At 38.2% G+C, this 22,135-nt stretch overlaps 2 protein-coding genes across 19 annotated transcripts in view; one reads left to right on the top strand and one right to left on the bottom strand.

The window, feature by feature from the left end:
• The window catches only part of HERPUD2 (HERPUD family member 2), a 30,418-nt gene extending 8,959 nt beyond the window's left edge, over positions 1 to 21,459 (bottom strand). Inside the window, exons 1-5 of the mRNA XM_006734094.3 lie at positions 21,114 to 21,459; positions 20,537 to 20,937; positions 10,397 to 10,474; positions 7,054 to 7,167; positions 4,956 to 5,110 (exon numbers count right to left, since the gene is read on the bottom strand). Coding sequence (XP_006734157.2) covers positions 4,956 to 5,110; positions 7,054 to 7,167; positions 10,397 to 10,474; positions 20,537 to 20,683 — 494 coding nt within the window. The 5' untranslated portion in view covers positions 20,684 to 20,937; positions 21,114 to 21,459. The remainder of the gene's footprint in view (positions 1 to 4,955; positions 5,111 to 7,053; positions 7,168 to 10,396; positions 10,475 to 20,536; positions 20,938 to 21,113) is intronic.
• A 44-nt stretch (positions 21,460 to 21,503) lies between these two features.
• Positions 21,504 to 22,135, top strand: part of LOC115941206 (uncharacterized) — a 76,304-nt gene continuing 75,672 nt past the window's right edge. For 7 of the 18 annotated variants that reach the window (XR_014139210.1, XR_014139203.1, XR_014139214.1 and 4 more), the window contains exon 1: positions 21,540 to 21,974. The gene's annotated coding sequence lies outside the window, so the exon portion shown is untranslated. Of the gene's footprint in view, positions 21,975 to 22,135 lie in introns of all 18 variants that reach the window. The other 11 variants (XR_014139208.1, XR_014139204.1, XR_014139211.1 and 8 more) reach the window with 9 other exon arrangements.

The raw sequence follows: 22,135 nt of genomic DNA, 5'->3' as shown, positions 1-22,135 counted from the left end.
GGCGCCTGGGTGGCTCAGTTGGTTAAGCGACTGCCTTCGGCTCAGGTCATGATCCTGGAGTCCCTGGATCGAGTCCCGCATCGGGCTCCCTGCTCGGCAGGGAGTCTGCTTCTCCCTCTGACCCTCCCCCCTCTCATGTGCTCTCTCTCATTCTCTCTCTCTCAAATAAATAAATAAAATCTTTAAAAAAAAAAAAGAATACTGATTGTAGTGAGGTTTAGTGGGAAGAAATTAAACAACCCAAACCCTTATGATAGAATATTGCCCCAATTCTTCACTCTTCTATAACAGGATTATACATGCATACTGTCTGGCATACAGGGGCAAAGCTAAAGCTGGCTTATACCAGCTAATATTGACTCACAAAGCTCAAGTTCAGGAATTTTGTGAGCCAACCCTTGGTATCTTGAAATCAGCTGTGGTGAAAGTACTTAACACCAGACAAATCAGCAAATGCTACAAATCAGCTTTATTCCCCCTCCCCGCAAGAAAAGCCAGTTGGTAAGCATTTACCAGCACACCACTGGTAACCTGGCAATACCTCAATGCTATTGAGCATGGCCATGTGACTTGTTTTGGCTAACGGAACGTTAGTGAATGTGACACATGCAGAGATTGTAAGTGTGCTCAGGGGTTAGTTTCCCCTCTTGTGTTCCTGTCATTTGTCATAAGAAGAACCTGTCCTAGGGAGTTTCTAGTCCAAAGAATGAGAAACATGAAACAGACCAGAACTCAACCTACAGCCTGAGGCAGAGCTGTCCCGAATGACTAACAAGATTCGTGAACAAGAAAAATGAAGTGTGTTGTTGTAAGCCACTGAGATTTTGAGGTCATTATGTAGTAAAACCAACTAATGACATTCTTCATCGATAGAGGAGTGAGCAAACTGGCATATCCACATAAGGAAAAATCTTAAAACTTTCTTAAATAAAGGGACACCAGATGCTGAGACATACAGAGGTAATGCTGGGAAAAGAAAATGTCCTGTGTGCATCAAAGTAGTCTCCCTGGAAAGAATGGGCTTTGAACTGGGTGGTGCATAATAAGAATATGATTGGCAAAGTGCTGAACAAAGGCTGTTTCAAACAAGAAGTGGGTATAGAAGACGACTAAGGGGTAGCCAACCAGGATGTTAAACTAAGGCACTACCGGAACATAAACAACTAGAGAAACTTGTACTTCTTGGATCTTCTCTCAGGAGAACTACACACATGTGCAGGGAGTATTTCGATAAGCTGCTTGGGGTGGCAGGAAGGGGATTAAGGGCTTTGTAAGCGTGTTCATGTTCAAATAACAATAGTTGGTCTTTGAACTTCCTGGTTAGCTGCAGGGCTTTTATTTTGCTGTTTGGGCACTGGCTCTAATGGTCTTTCTCTCTGCTCTTTATCCCCACCCTCAACTCTCCTCCAGAGCTAAATCACCCTAAATGAATGCTGAACCAAAGTCTAAAAAACACTGGTGTGAATATAAGAACTCATCCAGAATGCCATGTGTCTCAAGACTTTAAATGTGGTAGATTTATATTTGAACTGGAAATATGTCCTCGCTAAATTATATTTTTAAAAAAGGTTTACAAAATATAATAGTATTATTTTTTATTTAAAAAGTTTACTTAGGGCACCTGAGCGGCTCAGTGAGTTAAGCATCTGCCTTCGGCTCAGGTCATGATCCCAAGGTCCTGGGATCGAGACCCGCATCGGGCTCCCTGCTTTCCTTCTTTCCAGGGAGGCTGCTTCTCCCTCTGCCTCTGCCTCTCTCTCTCTCTCTCTCTCATGAATAAATAAATAAAATCTTTAAAAACAATAAAAAAATTAAAAGTTTAATTAGAAAAGTGAAAAGATATTACAAAAATATTAGTAATAGTTATTTCTAGGTGATGAGCTATAAGCAATTTTTACTTTTTGGGGGGGGTGCAGAGGGAGAGAGAATCTTAAGCAGGCTCCACGCCCAGCATAGAGGCCGACCAAGGGCTCCATCTCACAACCCTAAGATCATGACCTGAGCTGAAATCAAGAATCAGATGCTTAACTGACTAAGCCATCCAAGCGCCCCAGCAATTTTTACTTTTAAAAAAACCAGACAATATGGAAGGGTACAATGAGTAGGTTTTGGTTTTGTTAATTATAAAACAAAGCTGTTAATATTTCAGGGAGAAAAAACTGATGTACAAAACAATGGGTATTCTATAACCCAACCAGTAATTTTCAGAGTTAAAGTAAATAAATGTGACAGCACAACAGACTAAGTCCAAAGCAGTCAGTCAGGATTTATAAATGTGACATTATAAATGGACAGCCAATGTGATGATGTGCACATACTGCTTTGGTCTTCCCATATTTCCTCAAGACCTAGATAGGGGCAAATAATCACCTGTATTAGGATTTCTCAACATGAGGTTCCCAGAGTATTAAGTTGGCAAATTCCTGAGCACCACCCCAGACCTAGTGATTCAAAATTTCAGGGAGTAGGGACCAGGATTTAGGAGTTTTAACAAGCTCACTAAAGACTGAGAACACTAACCTACATGGTGAAAAGCATGTGGTAGTTAAATGTAAGCTGTACTGAATTTTGAAAAAGGAATGCACAGCTTCTATTTTGTTGGTGAGTTCATCAAGGTCACTAAATTACTGCTCTTGCACATTTAAGGCTAAGGCCTATGTTAAACAAAATCTACTTAAAGATAGATTTAAAGTCTTCATTAGTAAAAAATTACACCTATGAGATTAAGTTAAATTATATTCATTATTAAACTGAATAATCTATTAAACTTTCAGTAAATTGCTTTGTATATCACAAAGTGCTCTTCCCAAATATATTTATTTTCCAGCACCTAGTACTGGCATTCATTCATTCAAATCCGTTTGCTGAATAAATGTACAACATTCTCTTGTAAGTATGAATGAATTTGTAAGTAATTGCTAACACATCACTAAACGCTTTACATACATGAACTCTTTTAATCCACAATGGAATCCTGTATGATAAGTACTACTATCTCCAGATAATGAGCAAACTGAAGCAAAGCAGGGAAAAGACTTGCCCAAGCAAGTAGTCAGTAGACAGATTCAAACCAAGGCAAGCTGGCTCCAGAATCTGTACAGTCACTAAGCTATACCACCTTCCTGATTTGAAACCAAACATTATTCATCTAGTAATAGATTCCCTAAGTAAAGCTGTAATATCTTTAAAGATTTTATTGTTCATCATTTTAATACTTATATTTGGCAAAATAAACACTATTTCAGAATTTTCTGATCTGTTTAATACATTGCTAAGAGCCGAATGCTTTCATGTTGATTTCCTCAACAGAAATTATTAGAGAAATAATTAATCTTAGAGAAATTATTAATCTTTTCTCAAGGTATCTATGGTCTTATTCTGAAGACCTGTAACTTATAAGTTTTGTTTTATTACAAAATATATTCACTATAAGTATGAGAAAGAGTTAAAAATCTTATTATCATTATTAACATGTCATTATATATTCTTCCAGGTTTATTATATGCATTATACTCTCACTTTCCAGCACTACCACCAAATAAGTAAAATCACTGTACAAATTGAGAGAAACTGAAACGGTCTTATTCTGCAAAAAAAGAGGAAATGAATTACTGTCATAAGATAGAAAATATTTTAAGCTATATATACTCAGCTTTGTTTTTCAACATTAAGAATTGAGTTTTACAAACTGAGGGTTCTAGAGGGGAGGGGGGTGGGAGGATGGGTTAGCCTGGTGATGGGTATTAAAGAGGGCACATTCTGCATGGAGCACTGGGTGTTATGCACAAACAATGAATCCTGGAACACTACATCAAAAACTAATGATGTATGGTGATTAACATAACATAAAAAAAAAGAATTGAGTTTTGCTGTACACCTTAATTACATGTTTTACGTCAAATATAATTCAATATAAAAGAAAAAGTACTGAATTAAGTTTAAAGTTCTAAGTAAAAAGTATCTGAATGTTTATTCGATCCTGTTTGACATAGCCGTCAACGGCTACTCCTTGGTTATGTCACTTCTACCATTCTGAGGTCCTGGCTATTTCCTTATTTCTAGCCTCACAAGCATAGATCTGGAGCACTGTCACACACTGCAGGACCATAGCATGCTATGCAATACAAAACGATCTCACTACCTATTACTCATGTTTCCTTTACTTCAAAAGTAACAAATAATAGTACCCCAGTTAAATACCTTGGTTTCGTACATAACCCAGGTCCAAACCGTATTCTCCAGGATCCTACTCTTTGAGCTGTCTGAAAGATGTGCTGTGGCTGCTGGCTGCATTTCCCCCTACGACTGCCTAATCCAAAAGGCCTGCTATAATTGCTAAATATAACGTAGCCATTGCAAGCCTCTTGAGTAAACTCCTCTAACAAAGACCATAGCAACGGTTAACCTATCTTTTATAATACATCACAGTTTTACCCTACCTCAGTTATTACCGAGTCTGGCTGATCAGAAACATCTGTGGAACTTTTTAAAAACAGATTACTGGGCCTTATACTCTTCCAAGAACACCCTCACTCACCCATCAGCTTCCCAGAAAGCTAATTTGAGTAGATCCATGGTGAACCTAAAAGAATTTTTTTAGCTACCTAGATCCTTGCTATTTGAAGTGTGGTCAAAGCATCAGAAGCATCAGCATCACCTGGGAGCTTGCTGGAAATGCAGAATCTCGGGCCCATCAGACTTACTGAATCATATTGCAGCTTAACAAGATCCCCAGGTGATTAGCACAAACATTAAAGACTGAAAAGCACTGCCCTAGATGATTCTGAGGTATGGCCAGCTTTCAAAAGCACTGCTCTCCTTAACCCCCTAATTCTCAAAATGTATAAGGAAGAATATGAATAAATTTCCAATGTACTTTGATTAGTGCAGAGGGGCTACCCTGAAAGTCGGGAGTAACAGATTTTTAAGAGGCCCACAACTACGACTTCACTCACCCTTGCATTACATAGGGGAACTGATGACTCTGTGCTGGGTCGGTTTGTGCTTGTGGAAGGGTACGTTGCCTCAATCCTTCTGAGGAAGAGCTGGCAGCTAAAGACAAGGTTTCTTGACTGGATGATGGCGTTGTTGATCCTGACTGATCTGAACTCTACAAACAAAAATGTAATTATTTCTTCAAGGAGATTTAATTCATTGCAATCATGAGATTAGAGACACATTGTTAAAAATGTATTTATGAAATCCCTCTGCAAAAAGTGAATTTTAGAAATACACTGATTTGAATCTTGTGCCCAGCATAATAGGCTGATATTTTCATTCTGATGAGAGTAAGAGTTCAGAAAATCAACAAATACATTTCTTTACAAAATTAACAAGATATCAATCAGGATTTTAAAATTCTCACGTTCTGATGATGTCATTAACTCACAGATTCAATAACTTTAAATAATATAACCACTTGAAGACCACCTCAACAATTTTAACATCCTTCCAACTTCATTAAAATTATATTTTACCTGTACTGCCTTCCTATTGACTGGATGTCTTTTTGTATGTCTATCTTCCTAAGTCATGCCATGTAAAAGGTGCCTGCCAAGAACAATGGTCTTTCACAAAACTAACAAAGCTTTCTTTAAGAGGTTATTCCACATAAAGTAGACACCAAGTAGGTATCTACCTAATCAGACTAGGGAGTTTGATTCTTAGGGACATAAACTGGAAAAGGCTTCCTTTTTGTCAAGATTTCTCATTAAATGGACCAGCATAATATGGTATTCATTTTTTTAAAAAATTAACAGAAAAAAGGCATAGCCATGTGGCAGCACAGCCTAATTTTGTTAGAACTAATTTTTTTTGACCTTATTAGATAACTCTTTCATGACTAGATTTTTAAGACCTTCTCAAATCCCACTGAAATTTCTCAGCCATAAAAAATGAAGGGTAATTCAACTTAATTTTCCCTTGATACTTTTCAGATTTTGGTAACACAGCTTGAAAAAACTGAATATACATACTAATGACATGAAATCATGGTTGAGGAACCACGAGACAAGTCAGGAGGGGTCTTTCTTAACAAAAACTGAAGCAACACAACTGTGTCCAAAGAGTATATCCTGAATGCCCATGTTTTGTCCCTTCTTAGGAGAGGTAGGAAACATAGAAAGACCCTTGGATTTACTGATAAACCAAACTTCAATTTAATGAAAGCTAAATTCCCATAGCTAGTGCTGGAAAATACTTACCACTGAGGCCATACTAATTAAATATAGCAACTAAAGAGTCTAGTTTCTTAAAGAAGCAGTTAACTAATAATTACTGAAAGATCCTTCAACTAGTTATCACCTCTGCCATCCATCCCCTCCTTCAAGTTTTGGCTAGATTCTTGACAAGAAGTATACTTAGCAGTAAGTAAGTTCTTTGCCCAAGAGTTTTAAAGCAACCTTCCACTCATCCAATCCTTTTCTCTCACCTCCAAAGGTGTCATATAAAACTTTAATGGGAAACTGAAAATAATTTAGCATAAAGAATTTGTCTTTAAAACTTGTATATCTAAATTGAAAAGTTCAACATTTTAAAAATTCCCAAGTTTAGGCAGATGGAAAAATAAGAAGGGAAAAATGAAGTCTGAAAGAACTGACTAGGTGAAATAATCTTTCTTCCTGAAGTTGAAATGTATGCCCAAGTCCAGTCATTTTAAAAAATAAAATTCTTGACCAAGCAATCTACTTTAAGAAGATTTAGCATACTCAAAATTTAAATAATTTAATCCACCTTGAATAAAATACAGTATTATCAAGTATCTTTAATATTTCTGAAACTTTACTGGTCCTAGATTTTAAATTATGTAATCATATCTTCACTTTGTTTTCTGAGTATTTTAGTATTTAACCCCTGAAGATTGGATCTTCAATAACAAATAACTCAAGTTTCCAGGGATAACACTATGCACTGGATCTCTTAAAACCAAGTTTAAATGCTTAACTCAAGCTGTTCAAAACACAATCTCACAACCCACAAGCTCCAATTGTTCTGTTTTTCACTTAAAAGGATAATCAGAAAATTTCAACATTTACTCCTCCACAAACAACTCACAGAATTGCTGTTGGATGCCAATGCTTCATGACTTTCTCTAGTGGTGCTGGATTTTGGAGAACTGGGAGGAGTCCGAGAAGTACATACTAGATGAACCATATGATACTCATCTTGCTAAAATTAAAGAAGATTACATTGAAAGGATAGTACTGTAAAATATATAGTTCAAAAAGTCAGTACCTAAGCTGAAATATTTAACTCAAATTTTAAGTTCCTTTCTGGCATAGACATTTTATTAGTAAATTGTTGCCATTTGAAGGTACCGTAATGTACCCTTTTAGTATCTGGGGCCCTTCTGAATTCAATATACTCTGCACGCTTAGAAAACTGTCTAAATACTCAGTCTCTACTATATGAAAAAATGATTACTTTGTATATCAAGGAGTCTTGAAGCAATCAGTGCTGTGAAGTTGCATCAGTGCAATCTATTATTTCAACATAGAGACATCTAGCACCTTAATATCAAAACTATGTAACAGTCACATTGAAGCTTAGGCCTACAAACTTTGAGTAGTGAAAATATTTCCATTACTTGAGACTTCGCAGCCATAATAAAGAAACTCAACTGCACCTACTCTCATTTGCCTTAATTTTAGCAAGGTGATGTATAGTTTTAATTTTTTTAATTCAAAAACTAGTTTTACCTATAACAATTATACACAGATTTAAAGTGTATATTTGAACTACATTCTGTACATATTCCATGTGTTTCCATAAACTTACAACTATGCTTAAAGGAATATATTCTAATAAGGATTAGGATTGGCATTTAAGCTCAGTGATTTCATGAGTATATTTATAATCAGGCATAAAGCTAGTATATAAGATGGAGAAAGGAGAGAAAATAAAGGAGAGCAGAGAAGAACAAAGGATGGCTCAGCAACTTAAAAAAAGAAAGAAAAGAAAAGAAAACAAGAGAAGGATAAAGAAAAGGGGGAAGGAAGAAAGAAAGATTCCCAGTTGTGAGAAAGAGAAACAAAGCTACCAGAAACTAAGAATTTATCAACTGCCTCCCATAAACCTAGAATTGTGCTTAATTCTGAGGTGAATCCAAAAAAAGGGTAAGAGTCAGCCCCTCACCCAAAGAGGCTCATATCATGAAAATATCAGAATACAACATTAGCGCACAATTAGGGAATATATAAAACAGTCTTTGCACAAAACTGAGAAGCACAAATTACAATTGCTTAAGGAGTTAATAGGGTTAGAACGCTAGGGAAAAGGCATTCCCAGAGACAGCATGACATAAGCTGTGCCTAGCAAGGTAGGTAGAAAGCACACCTGATTTAATGTCCTCTTAGCTTCAGAATACTAAAAAGCATTCAAGTATAAGATGTTTATCCTTAGAAACCTAGTTTCAAAGGTCATATTAATCACAATTAACTAATAGTTTTCATTCACCTTTGGAGACTGTTTCTGCAAAACATTTTATAACTAACAGGTAAAGCTAATGGCAGCATCTACCTGAAAAAAAGTAAAGGGGTAACTGACTTTAACAAAAACGCTTTAAAGATCTATTCAAAATATAAAAATATTGTTCAAAATGTTTTATATAAGGGGCACAACAGTCCTTTAAAGCATTTTTATTTTAACTCTTCTGGTCAGAAATCATTTATAGAAGGAAAAACCTTTTAAAAAGTATTCATATGCATACTCTAGCCATCCTTGGATTAAAATAATAAATTCTGTATTTCAAAGAGTATATAGCAGAAACGTTTTTAAGCATAAACACAAGGGGAAAGATGAACAGGTGGAGCACAAAGGATTTCTAGGCTAGTGAAACTATTCTTCAGCGGATGACATGGTGGATACATGTCATTATTTATTTGTGAAAACCCATAAACTGTACCACACCAAGGGTGAACCCTAATGTAAACTATGGACCTTTGATAATGCTGCATCAGTGTAGTACACTGTGTACAATGTCAGTTGCAACAAATATACCACTCTGATGTGGAATTTTGTTGGTGGGGTAGCCTAGGCACATATAGAGACATGGGGTATATGGAGAATCTCTATACCTTCTGCTCTGTTGTGCTGTGAACATAAAACTGCTCCAAAAACTCAAGTCTATCAGGGCACCTGGCTGTAGGTGGAGCATGTGACTTGATCTCGGGGTCATGAATTCAAGTCCCACATTGGGCAGGGCGTAAGTGCTTACATTAAAAAAAAAAAAAAAAAAAAAAGTCATCTATCAAAGAGAGAGGGAAAAAATCTGCTGTAATGCCACTATTTTCGAGGGGGGGACAGGGAAGAGAGGCTGTTAAACCACTTTGGCAGCCTGAAACTACCCGATTAAAATGAAAATGACAGCAAGAAGTCACACTGGCAAAGCTAAAATTTCAACTGTCTAAACAGAAGAAATATACCAGTATAAGATTTTTTGAAGTTTCCCACAGGTGACCATAAACATACAGGAGAGGACACAGATCTTCTAAATGAGATTAGGGATATCCAAAAGAACATTAAGAGTTAAGTCAAAGAGTTAAGGAGAAACATAAAAGCTATGTATTTGATTCTGCTACATTCACAAACAAAAAGCCGCATCTCAAATGCAGAAAAGTTCTACAAGTTTAATTCCACAAATGAACATGAGCTAAGAGCTGCCATTACAATAACTAGCATTCAAGCTGACTGTCAAAAACTACACTGAGGGCGCCTGGGTGGCTCAGTTGGTTAAGCGACTGCCTTCGGCTCAGGTCATGATCCTGGAGTCCCGGGATCGAGTCCCGCATCGGGCTCCCTGCTTGGCAGGGAGTCTGCTTCTCCCTCTGACCCTCCTCCCTCTCATGCTCTCTGTCTCTCATTCTCTCTGTCTCAAATAAATAAATAAAAACTACATTGAAATATATTTTAGCTCGTAGCACCAACATTCAAAGTTTGCCAACTGATCAAGTAACTGGACTTCCTTTTCATTTCCTGTCCTGAAATTAAACTCCTACCTCAAGCAACTTGTATTAAAACATCACGCAGTTCGGTCAAAAGGGGATTTAAGAGAGAAGAGATTATCAATGAAAAGCCCTCACCACTACTTGAACACTCTACTCCTGCACTACCTCTAAGTCAATACTGCTTTCTTATATAAGGTGACAACTGAACAGAAACATAGACTCCTAGTTCATATTTAGCTACCAGATGGATATGCAAAACTATTACCTAAACTAACTAGAGTCTATCATTATGTTCTTTACTTTCTAATTCATGTTTACCTGTTATGCTACCCAAAAGGGTTGATCTTAAGGATCTAAAAACTGAACTAGTTGGATATCGATAAAACTTCAGAACATATCTCTTCTCACACTCTAAATGTATCTGTTATCAAATAGTGGTTAGAAAAGCTTACTTTTCTGAGAATGTCTTTCAGCTGCAGATGATCGGGAAGCAGTCTGCCCGAATACACCAATCTCTGATCCTTCGTCAACTAAGAAATGGGACAAAGAAAAGAATTCAACTTTTTCTAATTATACAAATGGAAGTTGGGAATAATATGCCTAAAAATGAGTAAAGTAAAACTCCCTTTAGGCACAGATAAGCAGAAAATTGACATAATTTAAGACCTTTTTTTCCAAATTCTACTTAAGACATTAAGAGCTCAGCAAATGGTAGTCTATCTATTGTAGATATAATAAAATACAGATAATTACCATTTTTTTAAAAAACAGGAAAAAAAGGTAAACTGGAAATTTGCCTTTTCAGCCATAATGCAATGCATGTGTGACTATCATTAAAAACCTTTAAGACTATAAATGAGAAGATGGCTGGCCTTCTAATAGTAATAGTCAACAATGGGATAAAATTTCAAGGTCACCACAGTTATTTCAAATTGTTTTCTCAGTATTTATAATCTAAAAGAATATACAAGATTTATTTTCTTCTTTACTAACATCATACAGAACGATTTACTGGTTTTAATTCAAGAGCCATTTGAATTTAGTTACAGTTTTATATAACTATTCTAGTTTTTATTATTCCTACCATTCTCACAAATACCTCTATACGTTTTTCAAAAACACAAGACTAAAAAAAATCAACTCAAGTGCATAGAGATTCAGCTGCCATCTTTATATGAAACCGAGAATAGGAAATACGTTCTGGTTACTTCTGCCCTATTTTGTACGTATGATAAATCTGCTAAGTGTTCACACTGCTAGAATTAAAGTATTTAAAATCAAAGTATTTATGTACGGTCCCCATAAGACTTCCTAAATAAGTAGATGTTCCACGAATTCTATTAAAACAATTAAATATTAGCTATATCAATAATTGTTAAATATGCCAAATCTAAGCAATAACAATTTTCAAACAGAATATATGTATTCAGCATGGCTACTAAAAAGGGTCTTACATTAAAAATAACCATAATAGAAACTGTCATACTGAGTAAGATCTGTGGTTCAGGGTTTCTTAGGTACCCAAGATGAAGGGAAAGGTACAGCTGTCTTTCCAAGATACTTAGCTGTTAGGCATAATCTAGCTTTCCCTGGAAGTATTTTTGAGTGTGCCATTCCTAAAATGCACAAGTTCAAATTCCTGTATATAAACAACGAAATTAACACAAGAGGTGTTTTTTTTTTAAATACATATCACAAATTTCAATCAATACACATAAATATTGAGTGGGGAATGAATAGTGAATTATATAACATAAGTTAAAAGCTAAGTAGATAATAATTGATTTAACCCTTGGACAAAATTATAAGTTTCCATAATATACTTACTAATTTAGCTGGAAACTAAAAAAGTTTCTTTGATAAATACTACAGTCATCATAAACTATTATTTTTCCATGAGTCCAAACATTTAATAGATACTTCTATGTCATAACATTCTGCATAAAGGACATCAGTCTTATCAATTTTTTTTTACTTTACTATGAAAATTCTCAAACATACACAAGGTGGAGAGAACAAAACAAACCCCAAGGTACCATCTTCAAGAACTCCCAAATACTCAACTCCAACAATTATCAATATTTTGCTATTCTTGTTTCATCTATCCCCCATTGCCTTTTTGAGGGGAAAGAGAATTTTAAAACAAATATCACACATCATTTCTTCTCACCTGTAAAAACAGTATGTATCTGGAACAGGTTTTTGGGTTGGTTTGTTGTTTTTGTTTTTGTATCAAATAACTGCAATGTTACCACAGTCAACAAAATAAATATCAATTGGGTCAACTTTGAATAAACTTTTATCTTTCCACAACAAGGGAACATCAATTTTCAAAAAGGCAGAATACAACAGAATAACAAAATTACATGGCACACCCCCCACAAAGTACATGAAGCAAAAACAAGTATGGATGAGGATGTGGAGAAATTGGAACCCTCACACACTGCTGGTAGGAAGACAAAATGGAACAGCCTCTATGAAAAAGTTTGGCAGTTCCTCAGAGAGTTAAACAAAGAGTTACCCAACAGGGGGCACCTATGTGGCTCGGTCAGTTAAGCGGCCGACTCTCGGTTTCGGCTCAGATCACAATCTCAGGATCGTGAGATCAAGCCCTGCAGGGGCCTCCACGCTCAGCTGAGTCCGCTTGAGATTCTCTCCCTCTCCCTCTGCCTTTCCCCCTGCTCATGCTCTCTCTCTAAAATAAATAAATCTTGGGGCACCTGGGTAGCTCAGTCATCAAGTGTCTGCCTTTGGCTCAGGTCATGATCCCAGGGTCCTGGGATCGAGCCCCACATCGGGCTCCCTACTTGGCGGGAAGCCTGCTTCTCCCTCTCCTACTCCCCCTGCTTGTGTTCCCCCTCTCGCTGTGTCTTTCTCTGTCAAATAAATAAAATCTTTAAAAATAAATATATAAATAAAATAAATCTTAAAAAAAAAAGTTACCCAAAGACTCGGGATATGCCCAATTCCACTCCTAGATACCAAAGAAAACTGAAAACATATGTGCACATAATAACTTGCATAAGAATGTCCATAACAACATTAGTCATAATAGCCAAAAAGTAGAAACAACCCCAATGTCCATCAACTGATGAATGAATAAACAAAACATGATAAATACATATAATAAATACTACTCGCCCATAAAAAGTAATGAAGAACTGATACATACTATAATGTGGGTGAACCTTGTAAACATTGTGCTAAATGAAAGGAGCCAGACAAAAAAGACCACATATACTATGATTCCATTTATATGAAATTTCCAGAATAGGCAAATCTATAGACAGAAAGTAGATCAGTAGTTACCAAGAATGGAGAGTGACTACTAGTGAGTATAAGTTTTCTTTTTTGAGGTAACAAAAATGTTCTGAAATTAGACAGTTATAATAACTACACAACTTTGTGAATTAACTAAGAACCACTGAGTTGTACATGTTAAAGAGCAAGTTTTACAGTGTGTGAATTATATCTCAGTAAAATTGTTTCTTGAAATTAAATATTCAAATGCCTTCAAATAATCAGAAATTTTAAAAGGAGAAAGGAATTCTTTAATTTTACTGTGACTGAAAAACAGAGAAAAAGGAATTTTCATGTGCCTAACTTAGGTGAGAAGATCTGAAAATTCTTCTATGTCACTAAATTGCCTCTTCACTTTAAATATCAATAAATTAATTTAAATATCTGGAAAACCAGTAGTTAGATATGATAACAAACAGCATAGTAATCAACTGACTGAACTTTCAACTAGCCATTTTGGATCATAAACTAGAGTATTAGGAAAAACACAGATTTTGAGATCTCAATTCAAATTCAATTTCACTAATAAAAGTGACACAATTTTATTTATCCAGACCTGCTAATAACAGCATCATTTATCTTGACTGAAAAATCCATTTCTGTATTAAATTAAGTAATGCTACTTGCTACAACAAACTCCATAATCTCAGTAGCTTAACATAATAAAAGTTCATTTCTCTCTCAATTAAAAAAAATAAAAAATCACGTGGTACCCTTTCAATATAAAAATCCAGAAGACTCAGGATTGGTAAATCTAAAACAAAGTACTAATTAAATTGTCAATTAAAAGTCTACTGTTAAGATACTGGCTACACAGATACATATATACTTGACCATCTATGTTAACACCACCATTCTTCCTGTTGCTCACACCCTACATGGAATAGCCAGCAAATCCTATCAGATAATGCTACTTTCACTGCCTCCACTGCTTACCACTAGACAAAGCCTAGTGATACATGGTACCTGGTATTTTATGGTAGAGTAGAGGCAGCTAAATTACCAAGTTAGAAACATCCCGATGGTACTCCAAGGATGGTACTCCGAGAGACAAAACTAGGCCACTCCAAATAAATACCTGCTTAACTAGCTGACCCCAAAAATTCTGCCACTCACTTAATAGACATTGCTAAAAACCAAGGTGAGGAAAACTCATCAGCTAGTATAACATGCAAAAATAAATCATAAAGTGGGGAGATTTTTTTCTTCCTAAAAGGTTTACATATACTATCTAAAGTATCTGACTTTTTACTATTTAATCAGATATCAAAAACAGACAAAATACTATGCATCCCTAGTGCATTTAAAATATTCACAAGAGTCTGATAGATGAGTTTACAAAGCCAACAACAGTTTCATATTTCTAGAAAGTCACCTTGCTGGTATCAAAAGATTAAATTTTGTATATGAGGAACTAAATACAAGCTCTCATTATGGATGGCTTAAAAAAATCATGTTCTTAGTATATCTGACATCAACACAATCAAATAGCTTAGTAAAAAATCTTCAACTTACATGTTAGTTCAAAGAAATAGAACCCAAGTCCTTTGAAAGTGGTAATTATTAGTATTTCAGTACTTACATATAGCTCAGTCACAAGTGCCAAATAGCTTTAAAGAGGTGGTTCCCAGAAGGTGCACAACATATCGTTTCTGTAGGAAATGAATTCTATGAATTTGTACTGCGACGTATCTTCCTCCCACTCCCACTAAATTCACCCAATTTCAAGCCCCAAAGAATTCAGAAGCACTGTAAATGGAAGCATGGTTTACCCAAACTGCCTCTACCCCTTATCTCCTTGCAACAACAGTAAACAAAAGCAGCAAACAGGAGCTTAAAAAATAATTTTCTCTAGAACTCCAAAGGGACATCCCCAGCTTAGCTGTTTCCACTCACAGGCCATTTGCAATCAGGTATACATACAACAGAGAATGCCAAAATATGTGACTGCTATGGTTCATAAAAACAAGCAAGAATGTAAAACGATAAAGCAAAGCAATGTGCTTTGAGGTCTTAAGATACTAGGTTCCCATATCTTCCCTAAAATATATCAAAATAAACAGAAATAGCACACACTAACATGACATGCATTAGAACACTATTAAAGCTATGTTATCCATTCATCTACAGCCTTTAAATGACAAACCACCTAAACACATACACCTCTTTTTATAGTTCATTTCTTTTCAGTTTGCAAGCATATAGCTAAGATGGCCAGGTCCCTAAATGCCTTTCTTCATCTTATCACATATAACCATCATATACAATGTGAATTAATGGTTTAAGCACCAAGGCTTGAAAGTCAGACCAACCTGGGTTCAAATTCCAATTCTACTACTTAAGGAGTTTTATCACCAAGCCTCAGTTTCCTATCTATAAAATAGAGCTAATAAATAAAACTTACATCATAAGGTGTCTATGAGGAATAAATGTGATAAAACATACAAAGTACTTAGTAGAATGCCTAATATACATGGCAACCACTTAGAGTAAATGGAAGTTTAAAATTTGAGCACCAACTATGACAGTTAAATAACAGCATTTGAGACCATGAAATCACTATTTGTAATGCAGAGGTGAGAAACTTAAACTAAAAGTTCTAGATAAATCCTATTTTAAAAACTGATGCGTGATTAAACAAAACATAGTACTGTTATTTTCCAAAAGAATACATTAGGAAAAGCTACAAAGGAGTTAAATCAAATTTCGGGACGCCTGGGTGGCTCAGCTGGTTAAGCGTTTGCCTTCAGCTCAGGTCATGATCCCAGGGTCCTGGGGTCCTGGGATCGAGTCCCGCATCAGGCTCCTTGCTCAGCAGGGATCCTGCTTTTCCCTAGCTCACCCTGCTTGTGTGTTCCCTCTCTCCCTCTCCCGCTCTCTGACAAATAAATAAAATCTTTTTTAAAAAATAAAAGAATTAAAAATAAAACAAATTTAGTCAGCACTCATTCAAAACTTAACTTTTCATCAATCTTCACATTCAATTTAATAATATCCTTTGTTCGAAGAGTTTTAAAAATATGAACTATATTGCTACGTGACATGAAACCCTCTTAAACATATGCACTAAAATTGTAAAGACAAGCCTTATAAAACAAAAATTATTTATATATATGGATTATAAGCCCCTTGAAGTCAACAGTTCTGAGATAGTTAAGTAAGTTTTAAAAATGACCTGCCTGAGTAAGGTAATAGGGAATTACAAAAATGAGGCAGATATAAACCTCAAATTATATTATTCAAGCTACTTCCACTGCTAATGAAATTAAGACTTCCATCTGAACTGTAGGCAATTTGGTTATGGAATGTTATATTCTCAGAACAGAACCTATACAACTGGTTCTATTTCTATTTCTTTAATTCTAACGGAATCGCAGAGCAATTTGAAAAAGCAGAACAAACCTCCTAGCTGAGCAGGAGAACTAGAAGACGTTAAGTAATGATATTGACTGCTTTAGTTTAACAAAAGAAAGCACCCAGACAAAGGAAATCCACCCACAGCTGAGGGACATGTTCAACAGGCATTTTGACCTCAAGACTGTAAAATGAGGAGCCAAGGCAAGCCCCAGAAAGGTTTATCCTCAAAACTGAATTCAGGGTGAGTCAGGTCCATCTTAGTTATTGTTTGTGTATGAGAACAGAGAGTAAGAAAGAAGCAATAATGAGAAAGATGCCTAATCAGACTTAGAGATCCTTACTTTTTAAGTTTTCTCTAGGATAGTCCATTCTACTGAATAACATTAAGTTCAACTATTTTGAGAGGCGCCTGGGTAGCTCAGTCGTTAAGCATCTGCCTTTGGCTCAGGTCATGATCTCGGGGTCCTGGGATCGAGCCCCGCATCGGGCTCCCTGCTCCGGGGGAAGCCTGCTTCTCCCTCTCCCACTCCCCCTACCTGTGTTCCTTCTCTTGCTGTCTCTGTCAAATAAATAAATAAAATCTTTAAAAAAAAAAAAAAAGTTCAACTATTTTGATATTTACATCTCTAGCAAATAAACCTAAACTAGATCAAAGTCTGAAACTACTCAAGTAAAAGTGGCCTTCTTGACAGGTATCTTCACGCCCCCGGGGCAATTACCCAAATTACAGAATAATTATTTCACACTACAGGCCAATTTCAGGATCTGAAAATGTAAGTCATGAAGTGATGACAAATGGCATATCAGAACATAATTCACAACTATCTATATACACTATCAACACGAACTGATGCACTTTCCAGTTCCTACACCAAGTCCTAAACCAATTATCAATACCATTCAAAGTTAAACAAAACTCCAAAAGAGTTCAATTCCACATCTGAGGTTTTTAGTGATGGCACTGTAAAGTCTTGCATAAATATGGCAACTGCCCTATTTCCTAACTGGAAGACACCTTCCCCTCTGTAGCCCATTATGGATCTGTAATCTTTTATTTAAAAGTACTATATTACGTTGAGAATCATCAAAGCAACATTACCTCTGAAATAATAGGTTTTAAAAAAAAAAAAACAGCTATCATCTTGTCTGCTTAAAACTGTTATCAACTCTTTAAGAAAAATGTCCCCAGAGGCGCCTGGGTGGCTCAGTTGGTTAAGCGCCTTCGGCTCAGGTCATCATCAGGAGTCCCGCATCGTGCTCAGCAGGAAGTCTGCTTCTCCCTCTGACCCTCCCCCTCTCCTGCTCTCTCTCATTCTCTCTCAAATAACAAAATCTTTAAAAAAAAAAAAAAAAGAAAAATGTCATTGTCACTATGAACCTTTTCTTAAAACAGCTACACATTCCCTTACCTTCCCTTCTGAGATGACCATTCCCTCCCTATGCTCCTACAGCATTCAGTACACCCCTCTTGTGTAACACCAGTCACATAATATTACAGCTTTTTACTTACATATCTGTATGCCCCACTAGACCTGAGCTTCAGAAGAGCAAAGGAATCATCATCACCTTCATGCGTAACATATAGACACCCAAATGCCAGGTCAATAAAATCCTAATTAAATAAATAAATGAAGCCCAAGAAAATATGCTTTGGTGGGAAAGGGTATATTTGCTGTGGGTTTATTGACAGATGGAAAATTGAATTTAAAATATCCATGTGGAGATTATCTGTGATTAAGTCAAATCAGTACCTGACCATAAAGCTAAAATCTTAAGACTATACACACTCTTGCAGAGTTTAGCCAGAATTCTGTTAACAGCAGTAGACATGTGACCTGTTTTAGAGATCCTAAAAGGACAACTTCAAATCTCCATTATTTCCCTCCAGCAGCTCCTATTTACTTTCCTAGAAGCCACTGCCCACAGGGACCAAGGCCCTCCACCCGCCCTTGGCCCATCAGACCCAGTTAGAGCAGTATTGACCAGAGCCATCACTTCTCTACTCGTTACTGGAGAACACTTGCTTCTACAAGGCACTGGAACCGTACTCTGCTTCCAAATCATCCACCTCCACCAGGCAGATGTGCAAAGAATCAGGCATAAGAAATAATCTCTGTTAAACACCAAATAGCACTTAAGACACCTAAACACAGAATTAGTGTTAAGCAGTCTTTGTGGCTGCTCATAAGAACCCAAACTTCCCTCATAATACATTAATAGAATATTGCCTATATTACAAAATGTTCTCTGTTCTAAATAACCATCTAACTTTTAGTACTCCAATTCCTATACTGAAGACTACCTATGGGGTATCATGAAACAGTCGGTGTGTTCAACAACTAAAACACTTCAAATCAGTTCTCATGTGATAAGTAAGTTAGAATGTAAGCCTGTCAAATCTAATAACCACAGGAAGTTTTCAGTGAAGTTCTAAGACAACAAACACATGGTCCTCACCCCCAGTTCCACACACTCTCATTAACTAGAAATGAACTTCAATCTTACAATTCACTTGGAGGGGTGCCTGGGTGGCTCAGTGGGTTAAGCATCTGCCTTCAGCTCGGGTCATGATCCCAGGGTCCTGGGATCGAGCCCCTCATTGGGCTCCCTGCTCAGTGGGGAATCTGCTTCTCCCTCTCCCTCTGCAGCACCCCCTGCTTGTGCACACACTCTCTCTGTCAAATAAATAAATAAAATCTTAAAAAAAATAATACAATTCACTTGGAAATGACTTGCTGGAAGAGAAAAAGTCAGGTTTGCCACAGTTAAACCTGGAAGTGTGTGTACAAGCAGCAGGTGGGTTAGGGAGACACAGTGCAGCAAAGTTTGCAACTGATCTGTCCTCCAGCAGCCAACTGATCCATATGGGTACTAGAGATTAGTACTAGGAGGGCAGAACTCCTGCCAAAAACTGGCTTCTTCTGGGTGCAGGTAAGGCAAATGGGTTTCACATCACTCTTCTCTTAGATATTTTGAAAAAGAAAAAGTTTTAGAGAAGTGGTAACTCTTGGTCTAACATACTGCAAACCAAGTCCCTTTTAGTTTAATCATACAATATAAAGATCTCACATAAGCACATACTTGAGCATATATCTAAATGTAAATGTATAAACACACGTTATAGAGAGAGAGAGAGACACACACACACAAGTATATACTTATATACTTAGGAATGATATTCAGGCTATGTTATAAATAGTACTATGTAAGTCTATGACTTTCAATTCTGATTATTCCAAAAAGCTATTTTCCACCTTGAAAATGTGTAAAATGAATCATATGCAATAGGAAATCTTCTGTAAAGGAGAAAACTTTAAAATAAATTTGTTACCCCTTGTGTAAATCTTAACTTTCAAACCAAAGATCTAAAAAAAATGAGGGTTCCATCTAGTTTGTTCCAAGTGCTTAAATACCTCAGGGTTTTTAGTTCCTCTACTAAAAATATTTGTATCAAAAGTACTGACAAACAAATAAGGCCAACTAAGAGTTGTTTTTCTAAACCTCCTGTTTTTGCAATAACTGCCCTATTTCTGTAGTTCTTCTAGAAGTCTCAATGCCTAACTAAAGCAATAAAAGCTTTAATATAGGTTGCAGGGTTTATCTTTTTTTTTTTTTTAAGGATCCATCTGTCTCTCCCATATTAAGCCGATGACTTAAGTCCAATGAAAATGGTCCTTTTTTATGCCTATCAATTCTTATGTCCCTTGATATTTTTGTAGACAGTACTCTTACTAATTAACTGAACCTCATGAGGAAGATACTAATGATGGTTGAGACACTCAAGAGACACACACACACCTCGGAACTCAAAATACTTCGCAGTCTAGCAAGAGACCTATTTGATTCAAGAGGGGAGGGGATGAACAGAGAGACGGGAGTGCATGGCACGAAAAGTTGCTGACCAGAGCAGCTGTGCCCAGCTTTTAGACACTTACTGGTTTGCTAGGGTACACGTTAGATAGATGTGTTTTTAGTTTCCCCACGGTCCAGTTCAAGAAGCAGCTAATAGTCTGGTCACTGTATTTCTGATTCGGTGCTTTAATGATGAGGGTCACAGGAATCTCCATCCCATTTTGGTCCATGGTGCCCCCGAGTTGAACAGAGTCAAGAGGAGCAGCCCAAATTGAGCCGAGGTGGTAACTGCCGGCGCGACTGGTACAGGGACGGCAGCAAGTAGGTTCTTAATATTCTGTGTCCAAGTCAGTCACAAGTGCATCGGGCGATACAAGGGCCATTGCCGGTACCAAGGATGATGGACAGTGGCGGCGGCGGGGTCCGGGGACCCGGCCGTGGGTGCAGCTTTCCCCGCCAGGTCCGGGCTCCGCCGGGCTCCGGACTGCGGAAAGAGGCCGGGAGGAAAAGAGAGAAAGCAATGATAAGGGAGGGAGTCACCGCCCCGCCCCCGCCGCGACCCCCAAGCTGAAACGCAACAAGGCCCCTACGCGACGGCCCTGCCAAGCGGGCCAGAGAAGGGGCCGAGCCGCTCAGGGCGACCCGCCGGGGCAGGGGTACCTGAAAGAGGGCCGCGGAGCCCGCCACCGCCGCCCTCCGCGCCCGGGTAGGGCCGCCGGCCGCACAGTCCTGCCGGGCGTCCTCCGCGGCGGCCGCTCCCTTCCTGCTGCTCGGCGGCGGCCACGGCCCGGCCCCGGGTCTCGCGAGGCGGCGCGATGGCCGCCGGAGAAGTTGGCCAAAGGGCGCGGCCCGCTCTCCGCCTGACCCCTCGGGCAGGACACGGCAGCGCGGCGCAGGACAGGGCGCGGCAGAGGCAGCGGCAGGTGGCAGGAGGGCGGGGACTAGAAGCCCAGGCTCCCGGCGCGAGCGCGCTCGTTTTGTTGTTGTTATGAGGAAGGTCTGGGTCCCCTTTAAGCCGGAAGGCGCAGGACGGAAGTGCGTCACGCGCGGCCCGCCCCGGCGCCGGGCTCAGGCGGTACAGCAGGAGCAGACCGCCGCGCCCCGACCGCCCCGGGGACCGCCGGCTGAGTTCCGGGTCGCCGCGAAGCCGCTGGGCTGTGCTGGAGCCCACCTGGCCTGACCGCTCGCTCGGTCCCGTACCCCAGCCGCGCTCAGGCCTCACCACTAGCTGAGCTGGCGCTAGCACATCCTGTTTTGACCACACCCTGAAGATTTGAGAAGTGTTCCTTCATCCTAAGAGTTTCTCTGCAAAAGTTAGTGTCCTTCCAGATGATGAATCAAACTTCCGCTCCAAATGTCTTGTGTCGAGTGTCTGCAAAGCACGGTACCAGGAGCTTTGGCGGAGAGACCATGAGCTACACTGCGTAAGGAGCAAAAGCTTTCAGTGAGACCTGAGGTCTGCCTCTACTTTCCGTGTCACCCTGGCTATCCTTTCTGAGCCTCAGTTTAGTTCTCCAAACGGTAATGGCTAACTGCGTGTTGATGAGCAAATGAGCCACGTATGTAAGCCATCTGGTACAATTCAGGCATATGACAGTCTCTCAAATGTTAATTTCCATCTCTTTCCTCTTCGTCTTCACAGAAGTCGGCAAGTGCTTACTGAGCCCCTACTGTGTGTTTAG

This window comes from Leptonychotes weddellii, chromosome 12 (genome assembly GCF_054177405.1).
Source record: "Leptonychotes weddellii isolate Sample4059 chromosome 12, ASM5417740v2, whole genome shotgun sequence".
NCBI classification, from domain to species: Eukaryota; Metazoa; Chordata; class Mammalia; order Carnivora; family Phocidae; genus Leptonychotes; species Leptonychotes weddellii.
The sequence above is the reverse complement of the archived record's forward strand: the minus strand, read 5'-3'. Positions and strand labels throughout refer to the sequence as shown.